This window comes from Erythrolamprus reginae, chromosome 10 (assembly GCF_031021105.1).
Source record: "Erythrolamprus reginae isolate rEryReg1 chromosome 10, rEryReg1.hap1, whole genome shotgun sequence".
In the NCBI taxonomy this organism is placed as follows: domain Eukaryota; kingdom Metazoa; phylum Chordata; class Lepidosauria; order Squamata; family Dipsadidae; genus Erythrolamprus; species Erythrolamprus reginae.
In genome coordinates, this window is record NC_091959.1 from 47,236,466 (window position 1) to 47,258,663 (window position 22,198).

At 46.8% G+C, this 22,198-nt stretch overlaps 1 protein-coding gene across 1 annotated transcript in view; it reads right to left on the reverse strand.

Annotated features, from left to right (window-relative positions):
- Positions 1–767: 767 nt before the first annotated feature.
- POLE (DNA polymerase epsilon, catalytic subunit) overlaps positions 768–22,198 on the reverse strand; it is a 50,289-nt gene continuing 28,858 nt past the window's right edge. The window contains exons 18-25 of the mRNA XM_070763066.1: positions 19,793–19,925; positions 17,821–18,007; positions 16,566–16,697; positions 8,920–9,113; positions 7,128–7,328; positions 4,883–5,008; positions 2,352–2,441; positions 768–1,396 (exon numbers count right to left, since the gene is read on the reverse strand). Of these exons, the coding sequence (XP_070619167.1) occupies positions 1,283–1,396; positions 2,352–2,441; positions 4,883–5,008; positions 7,128–7,328; positions 8,920–9,113; positions 16,566–16,697; positions 17,821–18,007; positions 19,793–19,925 (1,177 nt within the window). The 3' untranslated portion in view covers positions 768–1,282. The remainder of the gene's footprint in view (positions 1,397–2,351; positions 2,442–4,882; positions 5,009–7,127; positions 7,329–8,919; positions 9,114–16,565; positions 16,698–17,820; positions 18,008–19,792; positions 19,926–22,198) is intronic.

The window sequence follows — 22,198 nt, forward strand, 5'->3', positions numbered from 1 at the left end:
AAGGAGAAAAGGAAGGAAGGAAGGAGAAAAGGAAGGAAGGAAGGAGAACAGGAAGGAAGGAGAAAAGGATTAATAATAGCACTTAGACTTACTGTGCTTTCCAGCCCTATCAAGCAGTTTAGAGAGTAAGCCTGTTGCCCTCAACAATCTGGGTCCTCATTTTACCCACCTTGGAAGGATGGAAGTCTGAGTCAACTAGGAAGAAGGAAGGAAGGAAAAATAGGAAGGAGGGAGGAAGAGAAGGAAGGAAAGAGGAATAAAGGGAGGGAGAGGAAGGAAGGATGGACAATAGCAACAGTATTTAGACTTATATACCACTTAACAGTACTTTGACAGCCCTATATAAGCAGTTTACAGAGTCAGCCTCTTGCCCCCAACAATCTGGGTCCTCATTTTATCAACCTCGGAAGGACGGAAGGCTGGGTCAACCTTGAGCCGGTGGTGAGATTTGAACTGGTGAACTACAGCCAGCAGTCAGCAGAAGCAACTCTAACCACTGCGTCACTAAGGCTCCACATTGTGGAGAGCCCAACCACGGTCTTAGCAGGTGGTCAGTAACCTGGCCATCCAACCTGAAATTGAGGAAAAACTTTCCCGACGGGGCGAAAAATGAATGAGTGGAACAGCTTACCTCGGGAGGTTGTGGGCGCTCCATCCTAATGGGTTGGGGGCTTGACTAGAAGACCTCCGAGGTCTCTTTCGAAGCTCTGAATTCTATGCCGAGCCATCAGGCCCTTGGTTTCTTTAGGCACTTTGAGCATGCTGGATTTAGGCGAGGTCAACTTTTATTTAGGCAATAATATTACTATTAGCAAAAGCTGGTTCTGAAAGCAAAGGGATTCTTTATAGCACAAACTTTTAAAAAAACAAACAAACCCAAAGTCGAAACGAAAAAAAAAAAAAAAGAGCGTTAAAATCTGGGCAGAAAATTGCCCTCCGTAATCCAAAAATCTGTAAAAAGAGGACAAGGAGCATTTTAAAAAATCCCCCTCCTTGCTTTTCTGGGCTGAGTTTCATGAGACGGATCAGCCTCGGTTCTGATAGAGATACAACGTTCTCTCTTCCTCTTCTTCACCACAAGGTCTTAGTTCTCCCTCTCGATGTTCCCACGCAAGACGGGACAATCTTAAGGCTGGTAATTTTGGCTCCCCGGGGCGAAGCCTTCCTCGCCAGCTGCCCGCACAAGCCGCTTCCCTCATTAAGGACTTTCCGGCAGGGCCGAGAAGGGGACCTGCGCCACTCGGGTGTTGCTTCTGCCCGAAAGGATGAAGGGGGGTTCGTCTCAGGAGACCAGCTGAGGGTTCATTTGAAGCAGCCACTGGACGTTCTCCAGCAGGTGGGCCATTCCGTAATGCTGGGCAATGCCCTGGAAAACCTTCAAGTGACCCAGGAAGCTCTGGATAAGAGAGAGAGAGAGAGAATGAATAGCACAGAAGGGAATAAAAAGGATGGAGGAGAGAAAAAGGATCGAATAGAATAGAACGAGAATTAATAGACTGGAATAGACCAGAGCAGACCAATAGAATAGAATAGAACAGAACAGGGATAAAGTACAGTAGAGTAGAGTAGAATAGAATATAACGAGGATAGAGTAGAGCAGAACAAAGGTAGAATAGAGTAGAGTAGAATAAAATAAGGGTAAAATAGAGTAGAGCAAGGGTAGAGTGGAATAGAATAGAATAGAAAAGAAGAAGGGTAGAATAGAGTAAGCAAGGATAGAGTAGAGTAGAATAGAATAGAATATAAAGAGGATAGAGTAGAGTAGAACAAAGGTAGAATAGAATAGAGTAGAATAAAATAAGGGTAAAATAGAGTAGAGCAAGGGTAGAGTAGAGTAGAATAGAAAAGAAGAAGGGTAGGATAGAGCAAGGATAGAGTAGAGTAGAGTAGAGTAGAATATAACGAGGATACAGTAGAGTATAGAACAAAGGTAAAATAGAGTAGAATAGAATAAAATAAGGGTAAAATAGAGTAGAGCAAGGGTAGAGTAGAGTAGAATAGAAAAGAAGAAGGGTAGGATAGAGTAGAGCAAGGATAGAGTGGAGTAGAATAGAATAGAGTACAGTAGAACAAGGGTAGAGTAGAATAGAATAAGGTAAAGTAGATTAGAATAGAATAGAATAGAATATAACGAGGATAGGGTAGAGAAGAGTAGAACAAGGGTAGAGTAGAATAGAGTAGAGCAAGGGTAGAGTAGAATAGAATAGCACAAGGGTAGAGTAGAATAGAACAAGGGTAGAGTAGAGAAGAGTAGGGGAGGAAGGGGGAAGGGGTTTCACCCATCAGGGGGGAGAGGGAGGTCAAGCCCCTGAAGGAGGGAGGGAAAGGCTAAGAAGAGAGATTGACTCTACCTTGGTGGGCAGCAGGAGGTCGAAGTCCCCAGCACAACTGCAGTAGAGGGACATGTGAGCATCCTTGATGCCTTTGCATTTCAAGCACACCTGAAACACCCAAGAAATAAAAGGAATCAGGCTCCGCTTCAGACCTCTCAGAGGACGCAAAATCCGGAAATTGATCGGCAGCCAATGCAGACTGCGGAGTGTTGGTGTGACATGGGCGTACCTGGATATTTCCCGAACCCCCGGTTTCCCTGTTTTCCAGGTTTGCTGGGCACCCTTGTTGCCCCACTCAGGTGACCCTGAGTACCCAGAGAAACCTCCCAGCGGCCTCAACCTCTCTCTAAAATAATGCCAATGACCAGCTGTCTGCAAGGGATATAAATAACTAGGGAGAATTTCAGTCACCTGGGGCCATGGCTGCCCCAAAGGTGCTTTTTCAAGATGGCACCTGGACTTTCTTTCTTTTTAAAAAACCCTGCTGTTCTGTTCGGGTCTGTGAGACCCGAAATCAAACTTTGAGTCCCTGTAAAAAAAATTTCCCTGCATATCTGAAACTTGAAATTTCACGACTTTTCATCATTTCAGGGGTTCTCTCTATAGAAACATAGAAGTCTGACGGCAGAAAAAGACCTCATGGTCCATCTAGTCTGCCCTTATACTATTTTCTGTATTTTATCTTAGGATGGATATATGTTTATCCCAGGCATGCTTAAATTCAGTTACTGTGGATTTATCTACCACGTCTGCTGGAAGTTTGTTCCAAGGATCTACTCCTCTTTCAGTAAAATAATATTTTCTCATGTTGCTTTTGGTCTTTCCCCCAACTAACTTCAGATTGTGTCCCCTTGTTCTTGTGTTCACTTTCCTATTAAAAACACTTCCCTCCTGAACCTTATTTAACCCTTTAACATATTTAAATGTTTCGATCGTGTCCCCCCTTTTCCTTCTGTCCTCCAGACTCTACAGATTGAGTTCATGAAGTCTTTCCTGATACGTTTTATGCTTAAGACCTTCCACCATTCTTGTAGCCCGTCTTTGGAAAAATTCTCTATGAGAATTTTTTTTGGGGGGGGTGGGGGGTTTCTTTCTTGCTGGAAGAAAAAAGTCACACTTGTATTGTTCCTGGGTCACCCTGACCCGGACCGAAAACTCTTCATTTGAAGTGCTTATGTTTGGTCAATTTGAATACTTTTTTCCCTTGGAAAGTAGTCCGAACATTTCTGCACACAATGATATGAAAATTGAACTGAAAAGAATTATGCATATTGCTTTATTTTATTTTATTTATTTTATTTATTATTTAGATTTGTATGCCGCCCCTCTCCGCGGACTTTTGATTATAAAAGGCAGACCCCCCCCTTTATTTGTGAACTTTTTTTCAATTTACAGATAGTTTTGCTTGCAAAATGTGTTCAATTTGAATAAAGTTGGTGTGGGATTGGTAGTTTGAACATTTCTGAATATAAGAAAAATATAAATGAACTGAAAGAAATTATTCTTATTGGTTTTTTAAAATCAGAAATAAGGCCTCCCTCCCCTCCCCACCCCCCCGGCTGCTTGCAACCATTTTCACTTTATATTTTTTTAAGGCTCCAAATCTCTAAGGAATTTCCCCCCAAAAGTTTTGATATACTAAATTGAACAATCCTGATCATAAGAAAAATAGAAATGAACTGGGAAAAAATGATTCTTATTAGTTTATTTTGGCCGCAAAAGCCCCCCCACCCCTCGGCCTTGCTGTGTGCCATTATTTTCACTTTTCACCAAAATGGGGGGGGGGGGGGCGCACATTTTATCAGCAAAAGAAACCAATAAGCATTGGGCCAGAATACATCCGGAACCGCCTTCTACCGCACGAATCCCAGCGGCCGATAAGGCCCCACAGAGTTGGCCTTCTCCGGGTCCCGTCGACCAAACAATGTCGTTTGGCGGGCCCCAGGGGAAGAGCCTTCTCTGTGGCGGCACTGGCCCTCTGGAACCAACTCCCCCCAGGGATTAGAACGGCTCCCACCCTCCTTGTCTTTCGCAAATTACTTAAGACCCACCTTTGTCGCCAGGCATGGGGGAGTTAAGTTATCCTTTCCCCCTAGGCGACTACAAGTTATGCATGGTATGTTTGTGTGTATGTTTGGTTTTTTATAATAAGGGTTTTTTAGTTGTTTTTATTAATTGGATTGTTCATGTTGTTTTACCACTGTTGTTAGCTGCCCCGAGTCTGCGGAGAGGGGCGGCATACATATCCAATAAATAATAATAAATAAATAAATAAATTAATAATAATAATATTAATAATAATAATAATAATAATAATTCCCTGTTATTTCCCGTACCGCCGATTGCCCTGATAATTCCATTTTCCAGGTTTGCTGGACACCTGGGTTCGCATATTACAGAATATCTGCTCTTCCGCCCCGCGGAATAGCTAAAGGTGGATTTTGTTAAGGGACAACAGACAAGGTGAGTCGGGTGTTTTCCTAGGCATCCATGTGGGTGGGCTTCCTATCTTGGGGGGGGGGGGGAGCACTGACCCCAGCCCTCCTCACCAGATCTTGGAGGGTGAAGGCCATCAGCTTCTTCTGCAGGGCTTCCACCAGAGCCATCTCGATGGCGTCGGAATCGTACTGAGATTGGCAGTTGGAGCACAGCCAGCTGGGCAGCAGAGGGTCGTCCTGGAAGAAGCGGGGAAGGAGGTCCATCTAGTCTGCCTGTATTTTATCTTAGGATGGATCTGTGTTTATCCTAGGCCTGTTTAAATTCAGCCACTGTGGATTGACCAATCACGTCTGCTGGAAGTTTGTTCCACGCATCTATGATTCTTTCAGTCAAATAATATTTTATCATGTTCCTTCTGATATTTTCCCCAACTAACCTCAGATTGTGGCCCCTTGTTTTTGGGTTCACTTTCCTATTAAAAACACCTCCCTCCTGAACCTTATTGAACCCCTTTCACGTGTTTAAATGTTTCAATCAAGTCCCCCCTTTCCCTTCTGTCCTCCAGACTAGACAGATTGAGTTCATGAAGTCTTTCCTGATAAAGTTTTATGCTCAAGACCTTCCACCATTTTTGTAGCCCATCTTTGGGCCCATTCCATTTCATCCATCTCTTTTTGCAGGTGAGGTCTCCACAACCGGACACACTATTATTCCCAATGGGGTCTCACCAGCGCTCTATACAGCGGGGTCACCATCTCCCTCTTCCTGCTTGTTATACCTCTAACTATGCAGCCAAGCATTCGACTCGCTTTCCCTACCGCCTGACCACACTGTTCACCCATTTGGAGACTGTCAGAAATCATGACCCCTAAATCCTTCCCTTCTGATGTTAGTTCTTACTACACACAGTAGTCCTTACAATCGAATAGTCATATAGACCAGTGTTTCCCAAACTTGGCAACTTAAAGATATTTGGACTTCAACTCCCAGAATTCCCCAGCCAGCGTTCAGTTCTGGAGACCTCACCTACCAAAAGATATTGACAAAATTGAACGGGTCCAAAGACGGGCTACAACAATGGTGGAAGGTCTTAAGCATAAAACGTATCAGGAAAGACTTAATGAACTCCATCGGTATAGTCTGGAGGACAGAAGGAAAAGGGGGGACACGATCGAAACATTTAAATATGTCAAAGGGTTAAATAAGGTCCAGGAGGGAAGTGTTTTTAATAGGAAAGTGAACACAAGAACAAGGGGACACAATCTGAAGTTATTTGGGGGGGAAATCAAAAGCAACGTGAGAAAATATTATTTCACTGAAAGCGTAGTAGATCCCTGGAACAAACTTCCAGCAGACATGGTTGGTAAATCCACAGTAACTGAATTTAAACAGGCCTGGGATAAACATAGATCCATTGTAAGATAAAATACAGGAATAGTATAAGGGCAGACTAGATGGACCGTGAGGTCTTTTTCTGCCATCAATCTTCTATGTTTCTATTAATAAGGAAGGAAGGGAGGAAGGAAAGAAAGAGAAGGGGGGAAGAGAAGGAAGGAAGGAAGGATCCACAGTCACTGAATTTAAACCTGCCTGGGATAAACATATATCCATTGTAAGATAAAATACAGGAAATAGTATAAGGGCAGACTAGAGGGACCAGGAGCAGTGTTCCCTCTAATTTTTTGGGGGGGTGGGCGGAAAAGTATAGTGTCTGAGCGGCAGTCCCTTTGGGACTGGGCGGCACAGAAATAATAATTAATAAATAAATAAACAAACAAACAAACAAACAAACAAACAAAAACCCCACCCTGTTTTGCCTCAGAGAATTTCAAAATAAAACACTGTACTGTGTGTCTATAACAGTGAGCTCATAATAGGGCAACGCTATCAATATCAAAATGCCACTTAAATAGTTGAGCTAGTTTCAAACTAGATTTTGATTTTCTTTCTCTCTTCCTTACTCCCATTCTTTTTCTTTCTCTTTTCCTTCCTCTCTTTTTTCTATCTGTTTCTCTCTCTTCCTCTCTCTCTCCTTCCCTCTCACTCTTTCCCTCTCGGCTTCTGGGCAGGTTTGGAAAACTCTGAGTTGATGATGATTTTTAAGTGAGCCATTGCTCACTGCTCAGCTTAGAGGGAACTATGACCGGGAGGTCTTTTTCTGCCGTCAGTCTTCTATGTTTCCAAGTTGCCAAGGTTGGGAAACACTGATATAGACAAACCAGCATAGAACCAGAGAGATATTGGGAAGAGTTTCAAAGCTCTAGGCTCCGAGAAAGAGAGACACAACTCCCATAAGGAGAGAAGAGGGGCCCGGGAGAACAGCAGAAGCAAGCTAGCGGGGGATCTCCAGGGTACCTGAAAGGGAGCAGGGTCCTTGCAGAGATCCAGGTCCCTGCAAAAGTTGCAGTTTCTGCAGATGACCTCGGGGAGGACGTAGGAGCGGCAGGGGTCCTGGAAGTTGGCCTCCTCGGAGAACTCCCCCACGTCGATGAGGCGCAGGAGGTCGCGCTTCAACTTCTGCACTTGGTTGGTGATGTTGGCGTCCAGAGACAGCACCTGGGGAAGAGAGGAGGGTTCTTCAGGTGTGTGTGGAGACGACATTTTTATACCTTTTATACCTTTGGAACTGCCTGCTACCGCACGAATCCCAGCGACTGAAAAGGTCCCACAGAGTTGGCCTTCTCTGGCTCTCGTCAACTAAACAATGTTGTCTGGCAGGTCCCAGGGGAAGAGCCTTCTCTGTGGCGGCCCCAGCCCTCTGGAAATCAGAACCGCCCCCACCCTCCTTGCTTTTTGTAAGCTATTGAAGACCCACATATAACTTCTAAGAAGAGAGGGGTAATTGTAACCCCTACTATGTGTTAAATGCCTGTATGTTTGTGTGTGATTTTTATGAAAAATTAATAAAGTCTATTAAAAAAACCCACCTGTGTGAGTGCCCATACTGGCCTCCCCCCCCCCTGCCCCCAAAAGGCCCTCTGTAGGCCAGAAACAGCCCATTTCCCAACTTCTGGTGGGCCTAATAGGACCATTGTGCACCCTCCCCAGGTTCCAAAGGCTTCCCTGGAGCCTGGGTCGGGTAAAAACACCCCCCTCCATCCCCTTGGAGGGCCCACGGATGCCAAAACTGCCCTCCTAGAGCCTCAGTGCAAGTCAAAAAATCAGCTGCTCCTAGTGGGTAAAATGAGGACCCAGATTGTTGGGAGCAAGAGGCTGATTCTGTAAACAACTTAGAGAGGGCTGAAAAAGCAGTAGGAAGCTGTATATAAGTATAAATGCTATTTTCCTTCCTTCCTATCTTCCTTCTTTCCTTCCTTCCATCCATTCTTCCTTCCTTCCTATCTTCCTTCCTATTTTCCTTCCTTCCATCATTCCTTCCTACCTATCTTCCTTCCATTCTTCCTTCCTTCCTATCTTCCTTCCTTCCTTCCTTCCATCATTCCTTCCTTCCTATCTTCCTTCCTTCCATCATTCCTTCCTTCCTATCTTCCTTCCTTCCTTCCTTCCTATCTTCCTTCCTATCTTCCTTCTTTCCTTCCTTCCATCCATTCTTCCTTCCTATCTTCCTTCTTTCCTTCCTTCCTTCCATTCTTCCTTCCTTCCTATCTTCCTTCCTTCCTATCTTCCTTCTTTCCTTCCATCCATTCTTCCTTCCTTCCTATCTTCCTTCCTTCCTATCTTCCTTCTTTCCTTCCTTCCTTCCTATCTTCCTTCCTTCCTTCCTATCTTCCTTTCCTTCCTTCTTTCCTTCCTTCCTTCCATTCTTCCTTCCTTCCTTCCTATCTTCCTTCCTTCCTTCCATCATTCCTTCCTTCCTTCCATCATTCCTTCCTTCCTATCTTCCTTCCTTCTTTCCTTCCTTCCTTCCATTCTTCCTTCCTTCCTTCCTATCTTCCTTCCTTCCTTCCATCATTCCTTCCTTCCTTCCTATCTTCCTTCTTTCCTTCCTTCCTTCCATTCTTCCTTCCTTCCTATCTTCCTTCCTTCCTTCCATCATTCCTTCCTTCCTATCTTCCTTCCTTCCTTCCTTCCAAGGTGGATCAAATGAGGACCCAGATTGTTGGGAGCAAGAGGCTGACCGCTTAGAGAGGGCTGTAAAAGCACCGTGAAGCGGTAGATAAGTCTAAGGGCTCTAGTGCTACCTCACCTGGCAGACATGTTTGATGAACTCCAGCGCAGGATTGTTGAGCGCCAGATGTGAGCCGGGGAGGGAGGGAAACATTTCCGACACTTCTGCGGTGTGACGAGAACCCGTGACTTTCTTCTGGATCTTCTGAGTGATGGTGAAAAAGCTCTGGGTCAACTCGTTGGAGACGTACTCCTGCGAGAAAGCGATGGCGCCTAGAAGGGAAGACGCAAGCAGGCACGGCCATCAACGATCTTATATCATCTCATTCAAAGGGCTGTCCGATCTCACTCACGCCCTCATCACCTCGAGGCTCGACTACTGTAACGCTCTCTACATGGGGCGACCTTTGAAGAGTGTTCGGAAACTTCAGATCGTGCAGAATGCAGCTGCGAGAGCAATCATGGGCTTCCCCAAATATGCACATGTCACACCAACACTCCACAGTCTGCATTGGTTGCCGATCAATTTCCGGTCACAATTCAAAGTGTTGGTTATGACCTATAAAGCCCTTCATGGCACCGGACCAGATTATCTCCGGGACCGCCTTCTGCTGCACGAATCCCAGCGACCACTTAGGTCCCACAGAGTGGGTCTTCTCCGGGTCCCGTCAACTAAACAATGTCGTCTGGCGGGACCCAGGGGAAGAGCCTTGTCTCTGGCAGCCCCGACCCTCTGGAACCCATTCCCCCCAGAGATAGACCGTTGAACTTACCTGAACGGTCTTCTCGATGCACTGCAAGGAGAGTCCAAGATGGGTATTCTTCAGTCTGATTGGTAGGGACTGAGTTTTAATTTAAATATTAATCACTAGGCAGGCACCGCCTCCCCCTTAGCCCTCCAGTCTAAAATAAAGCGAAGGAGCAGTAAAGCAAAAACCATTTATTAAACAATATCAAACTGCAACCTTGAACCGTAACCAGAAACCACACCCCCACGGGAACCCTGGTCCCAGAATCGGGAGGGTTTGGACTCTCCTTGCAGTGCATCGAGAAGACCGTTCAGGTAAGTTCAACGGTCTTTCTCCAATGCACTTGCAAGGAGAGTCCAAGATGGGATATGCCCAAGTTATAATCACAGGGAGGGACAAGACTGGACCAGGGGTTCCGAGTAGGAACAGACCCCTTGTAGTACCCTCCTCCCAAATGCTGCTTCCGCCGAAGCAAATGAGTCAATTCGATAGTGTTTGATGAAAGTGGACGGAGCTGCCCACGTGGCCGCCCTACATATGTCCTCTAAGGAAGCTTGGGTCCTCCAGGCCGATGAAGTAGCTGCACTTCGAGTTGAATGTCCAGTTATCCCCGGTGGAACTGGGGAGCCTTTGGTCCTATACGCCTCTGAAATACATTCCCTCAACCAGCGGCTGATAGTCTGAGAGGACACCTTGGTGCCCATGGTTCTAGTGGAAAAGGACACAAACAGGCCTTCTGACCGTCTAATAGGCTGAGTCCTCCTAACATAAATTTTTAGGACTCGCCTCACGTCCAGTTTATGCCACCTCAATTCAGAGGGGTGAGTCCCATGAGAACAGAAGTCAGGGAGCACTATATCTTGAGCCCTATGAAAGGATGTGTTTACCTTCGGAATAAACGCCGGATCCAGTCTAAGGACCACTCTGTTTGGCTCAAAACGGCAAAGGTCTGGTCTTGTGGACAAAGCGGCTATTTCAGAGACCCTTCTGGCTGAAGTGATAGCAACCAAGAAGGCTGCTTTGAAGGTCAGTAGCCGTAACGAAATCTGACGTATGGGTTCAAACGGGGGACCTGTCAATGCATGTAACACCAAGGGTAGGTCCCAGGAAGGAAAGCGATGAACCGTTGGTGGTTTTAGATTGGCCGCTCCTTTCAAGAAATCCCTGATCCAGGGATGTCTGGTAAGGGAACGGTAGCTATCCGTTGAGATGATGGTGGCCAGAGCGGCGACATGACGGCGTAATGTATTTGGGGCAAGGCCCTTCTCCAGGCCCGCCTGCAGAAAAGTTAGAACAACAAGCGGAGAGGCCGTCTGAGGATCTATCCCCCGCTGTTCACAAAACTTGTAGAAAGCGGCCCAAGTGGTCTGATAAATCCTCCTGGTAGAGGGTCTGCGGGCTGCTTGAATAGTGGCAATGACCGTGTCTGGCAAAGCTTGGCGTTTTAGATGTTCCCGCTCAAGTGCCACACGGTCAGTTGCCACCACTGTGGCTCCGGATGAGACAAGGACCCCTGGGTCAGGGAGATCTGTCGGTCCGGGATCCTCCAGCTGGGTGCCGTCGAAAGTTGCACCAGGTCCGCGAACCAGGTGCGGCGAGGCCAATACGGGGCTATCAGTAGCACCTCTGCTCTCTCCTCCAGGATCTTCCGTATCACCCTGGGGAGAATAGATAGAGGCGGGAATGCATATAGAAGGCCCCGAGGCCATTGAAGAGTTAGGGCGTCCACTCCTTCCGCACCGGGGGATGGGTATCGAGCGAAGAAGCGAGGAAGCTGGGTGTTGAGGCTGGTGGCAAACAAGTCCATCACCGGGTCTCCGAACCTCCTCACCACTTCCTGGAAGATCTCGGGATCCAGCCGCCATTCGCCCGGGTCGAGTGTCTGTCGGCTGAGCCAGTCCGCCCACACATTCTCCACTCCCGAGATGTGTTCCGCTGACAGAGAGGCCAAGTTTTCCTCTGCCCATCTGAGAAGTGATGTTGCTTCCTTCATCAGTCTCCTTGACCGTGTTCCCCCTTGTCTGTTGATGTGGGAACGTGTGGATACATTGTCGGTCAGGATACGTACATGTCGACCCCGTACTAGATGAGCAAGACTGTGGAGGGCCAAAGAAACAGCCTTCAGCTCCAGGAAATTTATATTGACCTCTTGCAGGTCCTGAGGTTCCCAGAGGCCCTGAACCATGTGCGAGGAGAGGTGAGCTCCCCACCCTATCAAGCTGGCGTCCGTTGTTATTATGATAGGGTCCATATCCAGGAACGTGGAGCCCCTGGTTAGTGAGGGGGAACTCCACCATTTTAAAGAGTAGCGTACCCTGGCGGTGAGGGAGACTCTCTTGTGGGAGTGGCTTGTCTTTCGTCTTTGGTATGGTAGCAAAAACCATTGGAGTGGTCGTAGATGGTGTCTTGCCCATGGCACTATATCGATACACGAGACCAGAGTTCCTAAAATCTTTGACAGTAGTGCAAGACTGGGATATCGATGATGTTCCAGCTCCCTCATCAAGTTCCTGATTGTCTTTTGTCTCTCCTGGGACAGAAAAACCATACCCAGGTTGGAGTCTATAGTGGTGCCCAGGTGGGCAAGACGGAGTGTAGGTATTAGGTGACTTTTTGTCCAGTTGATTGTAAAACCGTGGTTCTGTAGTGTCTGGATCGTTAGCTGTGAGTCTCTGTGCGCCTGTTCCCTGGTTCTTGACAAAATGACGATATCGTCGAGGTACGCCATCACGCGTACCGACTGGCGTCTGAGACTGGCCGTGAGGACGTCCAATAGTTTGGTGAACGTCCTGGGGGCGGAGGACAGTCCAAAGGGCATTGCCCTGTACTGGAAATGTGCCCCGTTGAAAGAGAATCTCAGGAACTGTCTGTGATTCGGGAATATGGGTACATGGAGGTAGGCCTCCTTCAAGTCTATAGATGTCATAAGGTCGTCCTGCCTTATGGATGCCAGGATGGACTTTAGTGAGTGCATTTTGAATCTTCTGTATTTTACGTAGAGATTCAACTGCCGAAGGTTGAGGATCATCCGGACTCCTCCTGAGGATTTTGGCACGAGGAAAATTGCCGAGTAAAAACCCCTGCCTCGATGAGCTGGGGGTACCTCCTCTATAGCCCCTATCTCTAGAAGGTGGGACACCTCTTGGTATAGGAGCTTCCTTTTTTGTGGGTCTGACGGAATGCGACAAGGCAGGAAGCGTTGAGGGGGAGGTCGAAGAAACTCGATCCTCAGGCCCCGGGAAACCGTGGATGTCGCCCAAGCGTCTGAGGACGTGGTTTCCCAGATGCCCGAGAACCGCAGTAGCCTGCCGCCTAGGGGTGCAGTGCCCAGTGAGTCATTTGTTCCTTCTAAAGCCTCTGTTGGCCCCTCTGAAGGGGCGGCGTCCCTGGTAGGACCTATTTCGATCCGCCTGGGATGTCCTGTCCGACCTGAAGGATCCCTGGTTGAAGGAGCCCTGGAAGTATGGCCTCGGCGTCTGGGAATTGCTCGAGGAGGGCTCCGTCCGAAAGGGTTGTCTCCGCTGATAGGGGGTGAAGCGCCTATCTTGTCGTCTGTTAGCTCTGGGCATCACCTTCTTCTTGTCCTTGTCCTCGATTAGGACATCATCGAGGACCTCTCCAAACAGCTTTTTCCCCTTAAACGAGGAAGAGGCTAGACTCCATTTGGACTTGACGTCCGCCTGCCAGTTGCGGAGCCAAATGAGTCTGCGTGACGCCACAGAAGAGGCCATTGCTCGTGATGCAAACTTCGCGGCATTCACTGTGGCATCCGCCGAAAACTCCGTGGCCGCCAACAATTTGTTGAGGTCCTGACGAAGTCTGCCGTCCTCTGGGTCAGCTCTAGCCTGGATTTCTTTAATCCAGAGGATCATGGCCCTGTTGAAGAACGAGGCCGCCGAAGCGGCTCGCACGGCCCAGGCTGCCATCTGGTGAGTCCTGCGAGCCACGTTTTCCGCTCTCTTGTCCTCGGCCTTCAGACCTTCCTGTGACTCAGACGGCACGAGGGCATTGGACACCAGGCTTGTGACAGGCTTGTCCACGGCTGGAAACTCCAGCAGCTCCTCCATCTGCTGGTCGAAAGTATAGAACTTGCGGTCAAGATTGGAGGGTCCCTGGGCCGCCGCCGGGTTCTCCCATGGGCGTTGGATGGTTTCTAGAAACAGGTGGGAAGATGGGATGTTCACCGTCTCCTGTTTGGGGAAGACAAACAGACCTCCCGCGGGTTGTGCCTCATCAGAGGGTACCGCCTGACCGCTCTCTCCCGCCTGATCGATGGTTAACTTAGCCTTATTCAGGAGCACCTTGAAGAGGGAGGATTTAAACAAGCCCGTGTAACTGGGTTGCTCAGGTGGCTGGTCATCACCAGACAGGTCATCCTCAGCGGCGCTGAAGTCATCTCTATAGGAATCCTCCTCCTCAGCTGATTCCATCCAGGACTGCGCAGCCGGGTCCCTCCAGGGGTCTCTGGGTCTCATCTGAGGGGGTCCCACTGGAGCCTGCTGAAGCTGTTGCGCTCCCGTAGCTATGCCTTGGTTATATGTACTAGTGATCAGGTCTTGGAGGGCCTGGGGCATGCTCTGCCAGGTATCCTGAGAATCACGAAGGCCTGCAGCCGTAGGAGTGAAAGTGGCTGCCTGCGCATGGGGAGAGGAAGAGTAATTAGGAGGCCAGCCTGTTGGGTGCCTCCCCAGGCTATAAGGGTCCGCCCTGGATGATGACCAGGCCTGGGCTCCTCTGTCAGGGGACCAATCCCTCTCAGATGTTGAGGTCCCCATCCCCTGGTAGACCATAGGGGGAGATATGGAGGAATTGGCAGACAGTTGCTGGCTAGGGGGCAAGGCCGGTCCTGCTGCCCTTTGTGAGGCCTCTAGTTGCTTTTCCAGCGCTCTAATGCGCTTCTCCGCATCCCTCAAGGAAGATCCCTGGGCTGACTTTGCCTTAGAGGCTTTTTCTTTGGGGGTACTGGGCTTGTTAGCAGAAGCCTCATCCCCAGCAGGTGGCGCTTGGTCTGCCATGGCCGGATTGGTAACTCACGATCACCGATTGCAGCCTGTAATGCACCTGCGTTCCCCACCGAGCTCCTTAGTGTCGCGGCAGCCTCCAGGAGAAACGAAAACGAAATTGGGGGATGAAACCCCCTTCTGCGCCTGCGTGCCCAGTATCGAGCCGGCGACCTCACCAACATGGCCGCCGGCCCGTTCCCATGGTAACCGGGCTCAATTTGGGCGCGAGAAGCAGCTGCCGGGGGTCTACGGACCATCTCAAGATGGCCGCCTGACCCCACCAAGATGGCTGCCAGCCGGTTCCCTAGGCAACCGGACGCTTACTCTGGGAGGCGGGCGGGAAAGGACCGCCGATTCCCGCCCTCTGCAATCGCCCGTTTTGTCTCTCCTGGGCGATGCCTCCTTCCTGAGGAGCCGATCCGCCGCGGCGAGCCTTCGACTGAGGGCGCGGATCGCTCCCGCCTGCCTTCCGTTGGGGGGGGGGGGGCGCTAGCCTCCCCTGCGGGCCGCTCGGAGCGCAACGTGTATCCCGGCCCGTGGTATGTTCGCCAGGGGAGGGACGGACCCCCCGAGGCGGCAACCACCTCCTCGTCCTCCGGGTGCCACCGCGGAGGTAGGCAACCCGGGCGCTCACTCCCAGACCCAGGCTGGCATCTGTAGATCTTTCTGTGAGGGTCTGAAGTTGGGAGGAGCTGCAGGCAACTGGGTTAACCCACTGGAGGTTTGGAACCCAGGCCCGCCCGAGGAATTATTCCCCCAGCTGCACCTAAGGGAAAAAAGGAAAAAGAGAGAAAAAAATTAGTACAATAAAGGTATAAACTATTTAATAATAATAAATATACCTAAGAGAAGTAACTCAGGAGTCCCTTTACTGCGACTGAGTTTTTTAGACTGGAGGGCTAAGGGGGAGGCGGTGCCTGCCTAGTGATTAATATTTAAATTAAAACTCAGTCCCTACCAATCAGACTGAAGAATACCCATCTTGGACTCTCCTTGCAAGTGCATTGGAGAATAGAATAGCCCCCACCCTCCTTGCCTTTCATAAGCTCCTTAAAACCCACCTCTGCCATCAGGCATGGGGGAACTGAGATATTCTTTCCCCCTAGGCTTCTACAATTTATGCATGGTATGTTTGTATGTATGATTGGTTTTTATAACAAGGGTTTTTTAACTGTTTTAATATTGGATTGTCACATGCTGTTTTTACCACTGTTGTTAGCCGCCCCGAGACCACGGAGAGGGGCGGCATACAAATCCAATCAATCAATCAATCAATCAATAAATCTCTTCCTGAAAGCCTCCAGTGTTGGAGCATTTGCAACTTCTAGAGGCCAGCTGTTCCACTGGTCAACCGTTCTGACTGTCAGGAAATTTCTCCTAGCTTCTAAGTTACTTCTCTCCTTGTTTAGTTTCCACTCATTGCTTCTTGTTCTACCCTCAGGTGCTTTGGAGAATAGCTTGACTCCCTCTTCTTTGGGGCAACCCCTGAGATACTGGAAAATTGCTTTCATGTCTCCCCTGGTCTTTATTTTCATTCAACTAGACCAGGGCTAGGCAAAGTTGGCCCTTCTATGACTTGTGGACTTCAACTCCCAGAATTCCTGAGCCTGTCACGCTAGCTCAGGAATTCTGGGAGTTGAAGTCCACACGTCATAGAAGAGCCAACTTTGACTACCTCTGAACTAGACATACACAATAACTTACGTTTTAGACTCCAGTCCCCTAATTGTGTTCATTGGCTTCAAATGGTATGTTTGTGTGTATGTTTGATTTTATAATAGGGGTTTTTAGTTGTTTTTATTATTGGATTGTAAATGCTGTGTTATTATTGTTGTTAGCCGCCCTGAGTCTGCGGAGAGGGGTGGCATACAAATCCAATAAATTAAATGCTTGAAGAACCAATTCTCTGGCATTTGGACAACTGCCTGCCACTTGGCCAAACGGATGGGAGCCAGGAGGCTGTGAGCACTCACCTGGTAAGGTGCCCGTCTCCCCTACAGCCCCCTGGGAGGTTTGGCTGCCGGCTCGCCTCCTGACCGGGGTGCTTCCAGCGACGTTCCGCTCCATTTCCTTCTTAATGCTGTGGTGAACCGCCACGATGTAGGCTGGGAAGAAATAGCCAACAAGGGTGAAAACGCCAAGCCATGATTTGACCCACTTGTAACCAGTTTCTGCTCAGAAGACTCGGCATTAACCACAACCTTCTGATGTCTACGCTTCAGCCAGCTGCAAATCCACTGGGATTAAGTCCAATCTTCACTAATTTATCTATCAGCTCTTTTTGTGTTGATCCGTATCAAAGGCTTTGCTGAAGTCCAGATAGGCAATGTCCACGGCACCACCTTTATCCAGAGCTGGAGTGGCACAGCAGGTAGAGTGCAGCTGGAGGCCACTAAAGTTCACTGCTAGATCTGTAGGTTTGTGGTTCAAATCTCATCACCGGCTCAACGTTAACTCAGCCTTCCATCCTTCCGAGATGGGTAAAATGAGGGTTGTGGGGGCCATAGGCTGGCTCTGTTAAAAAAGTGCTATTGCTAACATGTTGTAAGCCGCCCTGAGTCTAAGGAGAAGGGCGGTATAAAAGAAAAAAATGGAATAAATAAATAAAATAAATAAATAAATAACCCAACACCTTTGTGACATAGTCAAAGAAATCAATGAGATTAGTTAGTCAATGAGATTAGACCCAAGCCATGCTGGTTTGGGTCCAATAAGTTATGTTTTTTTCGGTGCTGATTTATCCTCTTTTTGAGTAGAGTCTCCATCATTTTAACTACAACTGATGTCAAGCTAACTGGCCTGTAGTTACCAGCTTCTTCTCTACTGCCCTTCTTGTGGATAGGCACAACACTGGCCATTCTCCAATCCTCAGGAACTTCTCCTGTTAACAGGGATTGGTTCAACAAATCAGTCAGAGGGGTAGCAATGACAGATCTGAGTTCTTTAAGAACTCTGGGGTGGATGCCATCTGGACCCATTGCCTTATTTGTCTTTAATCGTTCAAGTTCATCGGCCTCTGAGATCACTGGAGCTGAATCCCTACAGCTGGAAGCAATGGTATTATATTGTAAGATCTGCTGAGATTCGATCTGCCAAACTGCTGGCAGCCGGTGATCAGTAGAAGTAGCTTGCAGTACTGCACTCTAACCACTGCGCCACCGAAGTGGACCTTTGGCCACCGTGCCCAGATGCTGAGGTTCTGAAATGCACAAATCAACAGAAACTTACCGGACACAATCATAAGGAAGTAATTCTGGCAGGAAGCCGCCTGTGGCAAATACTGCATGATGTTCCAGTTGTTTTCGAGACGGTTCTCTATACTGTTTTCTCCCGAGTCGCCTTCTTGTTCCTCTTCTTCTTCCTCCTCTACTTCATCACTGTGGGCTACATCTGCTTTCTGTTTACTCCTCGTCGCCTGCATTGAAAGAGAAACATAGAAACATAGAAGTCTGACAGCAGAAAAAGACCTCATGGTCCATCTAGTCTGCCCTTATACTATTTCCTGTATTTTATCTTAGGACGGATCTATGTTTATTCCAGGCAAAGTTTAAATTCAGTGACTGTGGATTTACCAACCACGTCTGCTGGGAGTTTGTTCCAAGCATCTACGACTCTTTTAATAAAATATTTTCTCACGTTGCTTTTGATCTTTCCCCCAACTAACTTCAGATTGTGTCCCCTTGTTCTTGGGTTCACTTCCCTATTAAAAACACTTCCCTCCTGAACCTTATTTAACCCTTTGACATATTTAAATGTTTCGATCATGTCCCCCCTTTTCCTTCTGTCCTCCAGACTCTACAGATGGAGTTCATGAAGTCTTTCCTGATACGTTTGATGCTTAAGACCTTCCACCATTCTTGGAGCCCGTCTTTGGACCCGTTCCATTTTGTCAATATCTTTTTGTAGGTGAGGTCTCCAGAACTGAACACGATAATAATTGAACAAGATAATAATGTAAGACTATAATTCAACAAAATGTGTACAGTGATCCCTCGTTTCTTGAGGGGGATGCGTTCCAAGACCAACCGTGAAAAACGAATTTCCGTGAAGTAGAGGAAAGATATTTTTAAATATATTTAACGAGTGTTTGGACTTTTAAAACCCACCCTTTGCATTAAGCAGTCATTCTATAATGTTTCTCAGCTGGAACTACATGTGATATCCTACCAGTTAGTACAGTAGTACTGTAGAAGAATTTTATGAATTTTTAATGGATTTAAAAATTTAAATGGATTTTAATGGATTTAGCCGCCCCGAGTCTTCGGAGAGGGGCGGCATACAAATCTAATACATTATTATTATTATTATTATTATTATTATTATTATTATTAATGGATTTAAGCCCCCTTTGAAAACCCATGAACTAGCGAATCCGTGAAAGATGAACCGTGAAGCAGCAAGGGATTACTGTATTATTATTATTAATAGAATTATATAACTTGTCAAAGATAAAGAAGAGAAACGTTGTTTTATTTGTATTAAAGTGATTGGAAAGGGGACATTTCTTTAACTATAATAGTGGCATGATTAAAAATTAGAAAGGGGATAAACAATGGAAGGTTATAATTCAGTATAAATTTGTGTATTACTGTTAGAACTATGTAAGTTTATTAAACGCAACAAGTGCATTTTATTTGTAGTAAAAGGAGTGATCTTAAGAATATGAAGATGGGCATAAAAATGATACCTTCAAATGTTGAATAATTCAGGAATGAAAGATTAGAATTCAACAACAAAAAATTGTCACTAAAATTCTGTAAGATTGTTAATTGCATTAAATATGAAGAGTGTTGTGTTATTTGTACTAAAATGTAAGACAATTCGGTTCCACACTATTCACACAATGTTTGTAGAAAAATAAAAAACTTTACACACTCACACACTTTCCAAACTTGCAAAGAATTGATAAAGAAATAAGGAGAGACTAGTATAAATCTATTTTGAGCTATATAGCTCTCATCAGCTAGCCATACCCTTCTAGGATTTGAACCTTGGGCTTCTTGCCTTGTTAGGCAGCGTTTATACCCTCTAAGTCACATGTTCTCCTCCCTTATCAGCTGAGCCAGGGAAAGATTACGTGTTTGTCTGTCGGGTCACCTGATATACCCAAATATTTCATCCCTGTTGTGTTTTTTCTTTCTCGAAGGAGGCTATAATTTTGCTTCCTGTGTGAAGAGCCAAACCCTTCATGGTCTCTTACCTCTTGAGAGTTGGCCCGGGATGGCCCTTGGCCTTTGATCCCACCATAATTGGTGGGGTCCATCCACAGCAAAAACTCCCAGCAGCAGGAAAAGGAGATGGCCAGCGAGTGGAAGAGTTCTTTCGAATGGATGCTGGAAGGAAAAAGATAGCACTTAAGACTTATAATCATAATAATAATTAATAATAATTTATTAGATCTGTATGCCGCCCCTCTCCGCAGACGCGGGGCGGCTCACAACAATATTTATTATTATTTATTTATTTATTGGATTTGTATGCCGCCCCTCTCCGTAGACTCGGGGCGGCTAACAACAATGATAAAAACAGCATGTAACAATCCAATACTAAAACAACTAAAAACCCTTATTATAAAACCAAACATACACACAAACATACCATGCATAAATTGTAAAGGCCTAGGGGGAAAGAATATCTCAACTCCCCCATGCCTGACGGCAGAGGTGGGTTTTAAGGAGCTTACGAAAGGCGAGGAGGGTGGGGGCAATCCTAATCTCCGGGGGTGAGCCGGTTCCAGAGGGCCGGGGCCGCCACAGAGAAGGCTCTTCCCCTGGGCCCTGCCAAACGACATTGTTTAGTTGACGGGACCTGGAAAAGGCCAACTCTGTGGGACCTAACTGGTCGCTGGGATTCGTGCGGCAGAAGGCGGTCCCTGAGATAATCTGGTCCGGTGCCATGAAGGGCTTTATAGGTCATAACCAACACTTTGAATTGTGACCGGAAACTGATCGGCAACCAATGCAGACTGCGGAGTGTTGGTGTGACATGGGCATTTTTGGGAAAGCCCATGATTGCTCTTGCAGCTGCATTCTGCACGATCTGGAGTTTCCAAACACTTTTAAAGGTAGCCCCAGGTAGAGAGCCATACAAATCCAATTAAATTAAAAAAATAATCTTTTCATTGGTCCATGACTGCGAAGAAAAATCTGATTGATTCACTTAACAGTGGCGAGAAAGGTAAAACTTTGGGGAAGAACTCACTTAACAAATGTCCCAACAACAGACGCTTTGGGCTCGATTGTAGTCACAAATCACCTGTTCTGCGCCAATACATTACGACATCCTAGGCTAGGAATGGTGAAATTTTTTTCTCCTCAAGTGCCGAAATAGAGTGTGGGCAACAACGGTTAAGCACTAGAAGATGCGAGTTCACATTTGTGGGTACGTAAACGCCTGTCTATCCCGGGTTCTTAGGAAGCCCTTGGCAGACGGATAAAAACGCCAAATCCAATCTCAACGTCTGGCTGTCTGGGCGGACCCACCATAACGTCATAAATCTTGATATAATTGGACTTCGAGGCAACAGACAACTTGAGCCCAGACGATCCCCTCGAGATATCAGATAAGAGTCCATTAAATCACAATTTCACTAATGCTTCCGGGAAAGTGCTGAGGGAGATATGAGAAGGGTAGGAAAAACAGGGGCTAGATAACAAAGGAACAAGTGTCAGAGGCAGCGAAGACAGGAATAGAACAAAGGAAAAATAGAATAGACTAGGAATAGACTAGAGTAACAGAGTTGGAAGGGATCTTGGAGGTCTTCTAGTCCAACCCCTGCTTAGGCAGGAAACCCTACACTACTTCATCCAATCTCTTCTTAAAAACTTCCAGTGTTGGGGCATTCACAACTTCTGGAGGCAGGCTGTTCCACTGGTCAACCGACTGTCAGGAAATCTCTCCTTAGTTCTTAAGTTACTACTCTCCTTGTTTAGTTTCCACCCATTGCTTCTTGTTCTACCCTCAGGTGCTTTGGAGAATAGCTTGACTCCTTCTTCTTTGTGGCAAGCCCTGAGATATTGGAAGGTTGCTATCATGTCTCCCCTGGTCCTTCTATTCATTAAACTTGCCATGCCCACTTCAATGAAAAATGACTAGGAATTATTGTTTTAAAAACAAAATTTTATAGAAACATAGAAGACTGACGGCAGAAAAAGACCTCCTGGTCCATCTAGTCTGCCTTTATACTATTTTCTGTATTTTATCTTAGGATGGATATATGTTTATCCCAGGCATGTTTAAATGCAGCTACTGTGGATTTACCAATCACGTCTGCTGGAAGTTTGTTCCAAGCATCTACTACTCTTTCAGTGAAATAATATTTTCTCATGTTGCTTTTGATCTTTCCCCCAACTAACTTCAGATTGTGTCCCCTTGTTCTTGTGTTCACTTTCCTATTGAAAACACTTCCCTCCTGGACCTTATTTAACCCTTTAATATATTTAAATGTTTCGATCATGTCACCCCTTTTCCTTCTGTCCTCCAGACTCTACAGATGGAGTTCATGAAGTCTTTCCTGATACGTTTGATGCTTAAGACCTTCCACCATTCTTGTAGCCCGTCTTTGGACTCGTTCATTTTTATCCATATCTTTTTGTAGGTGAGGTCT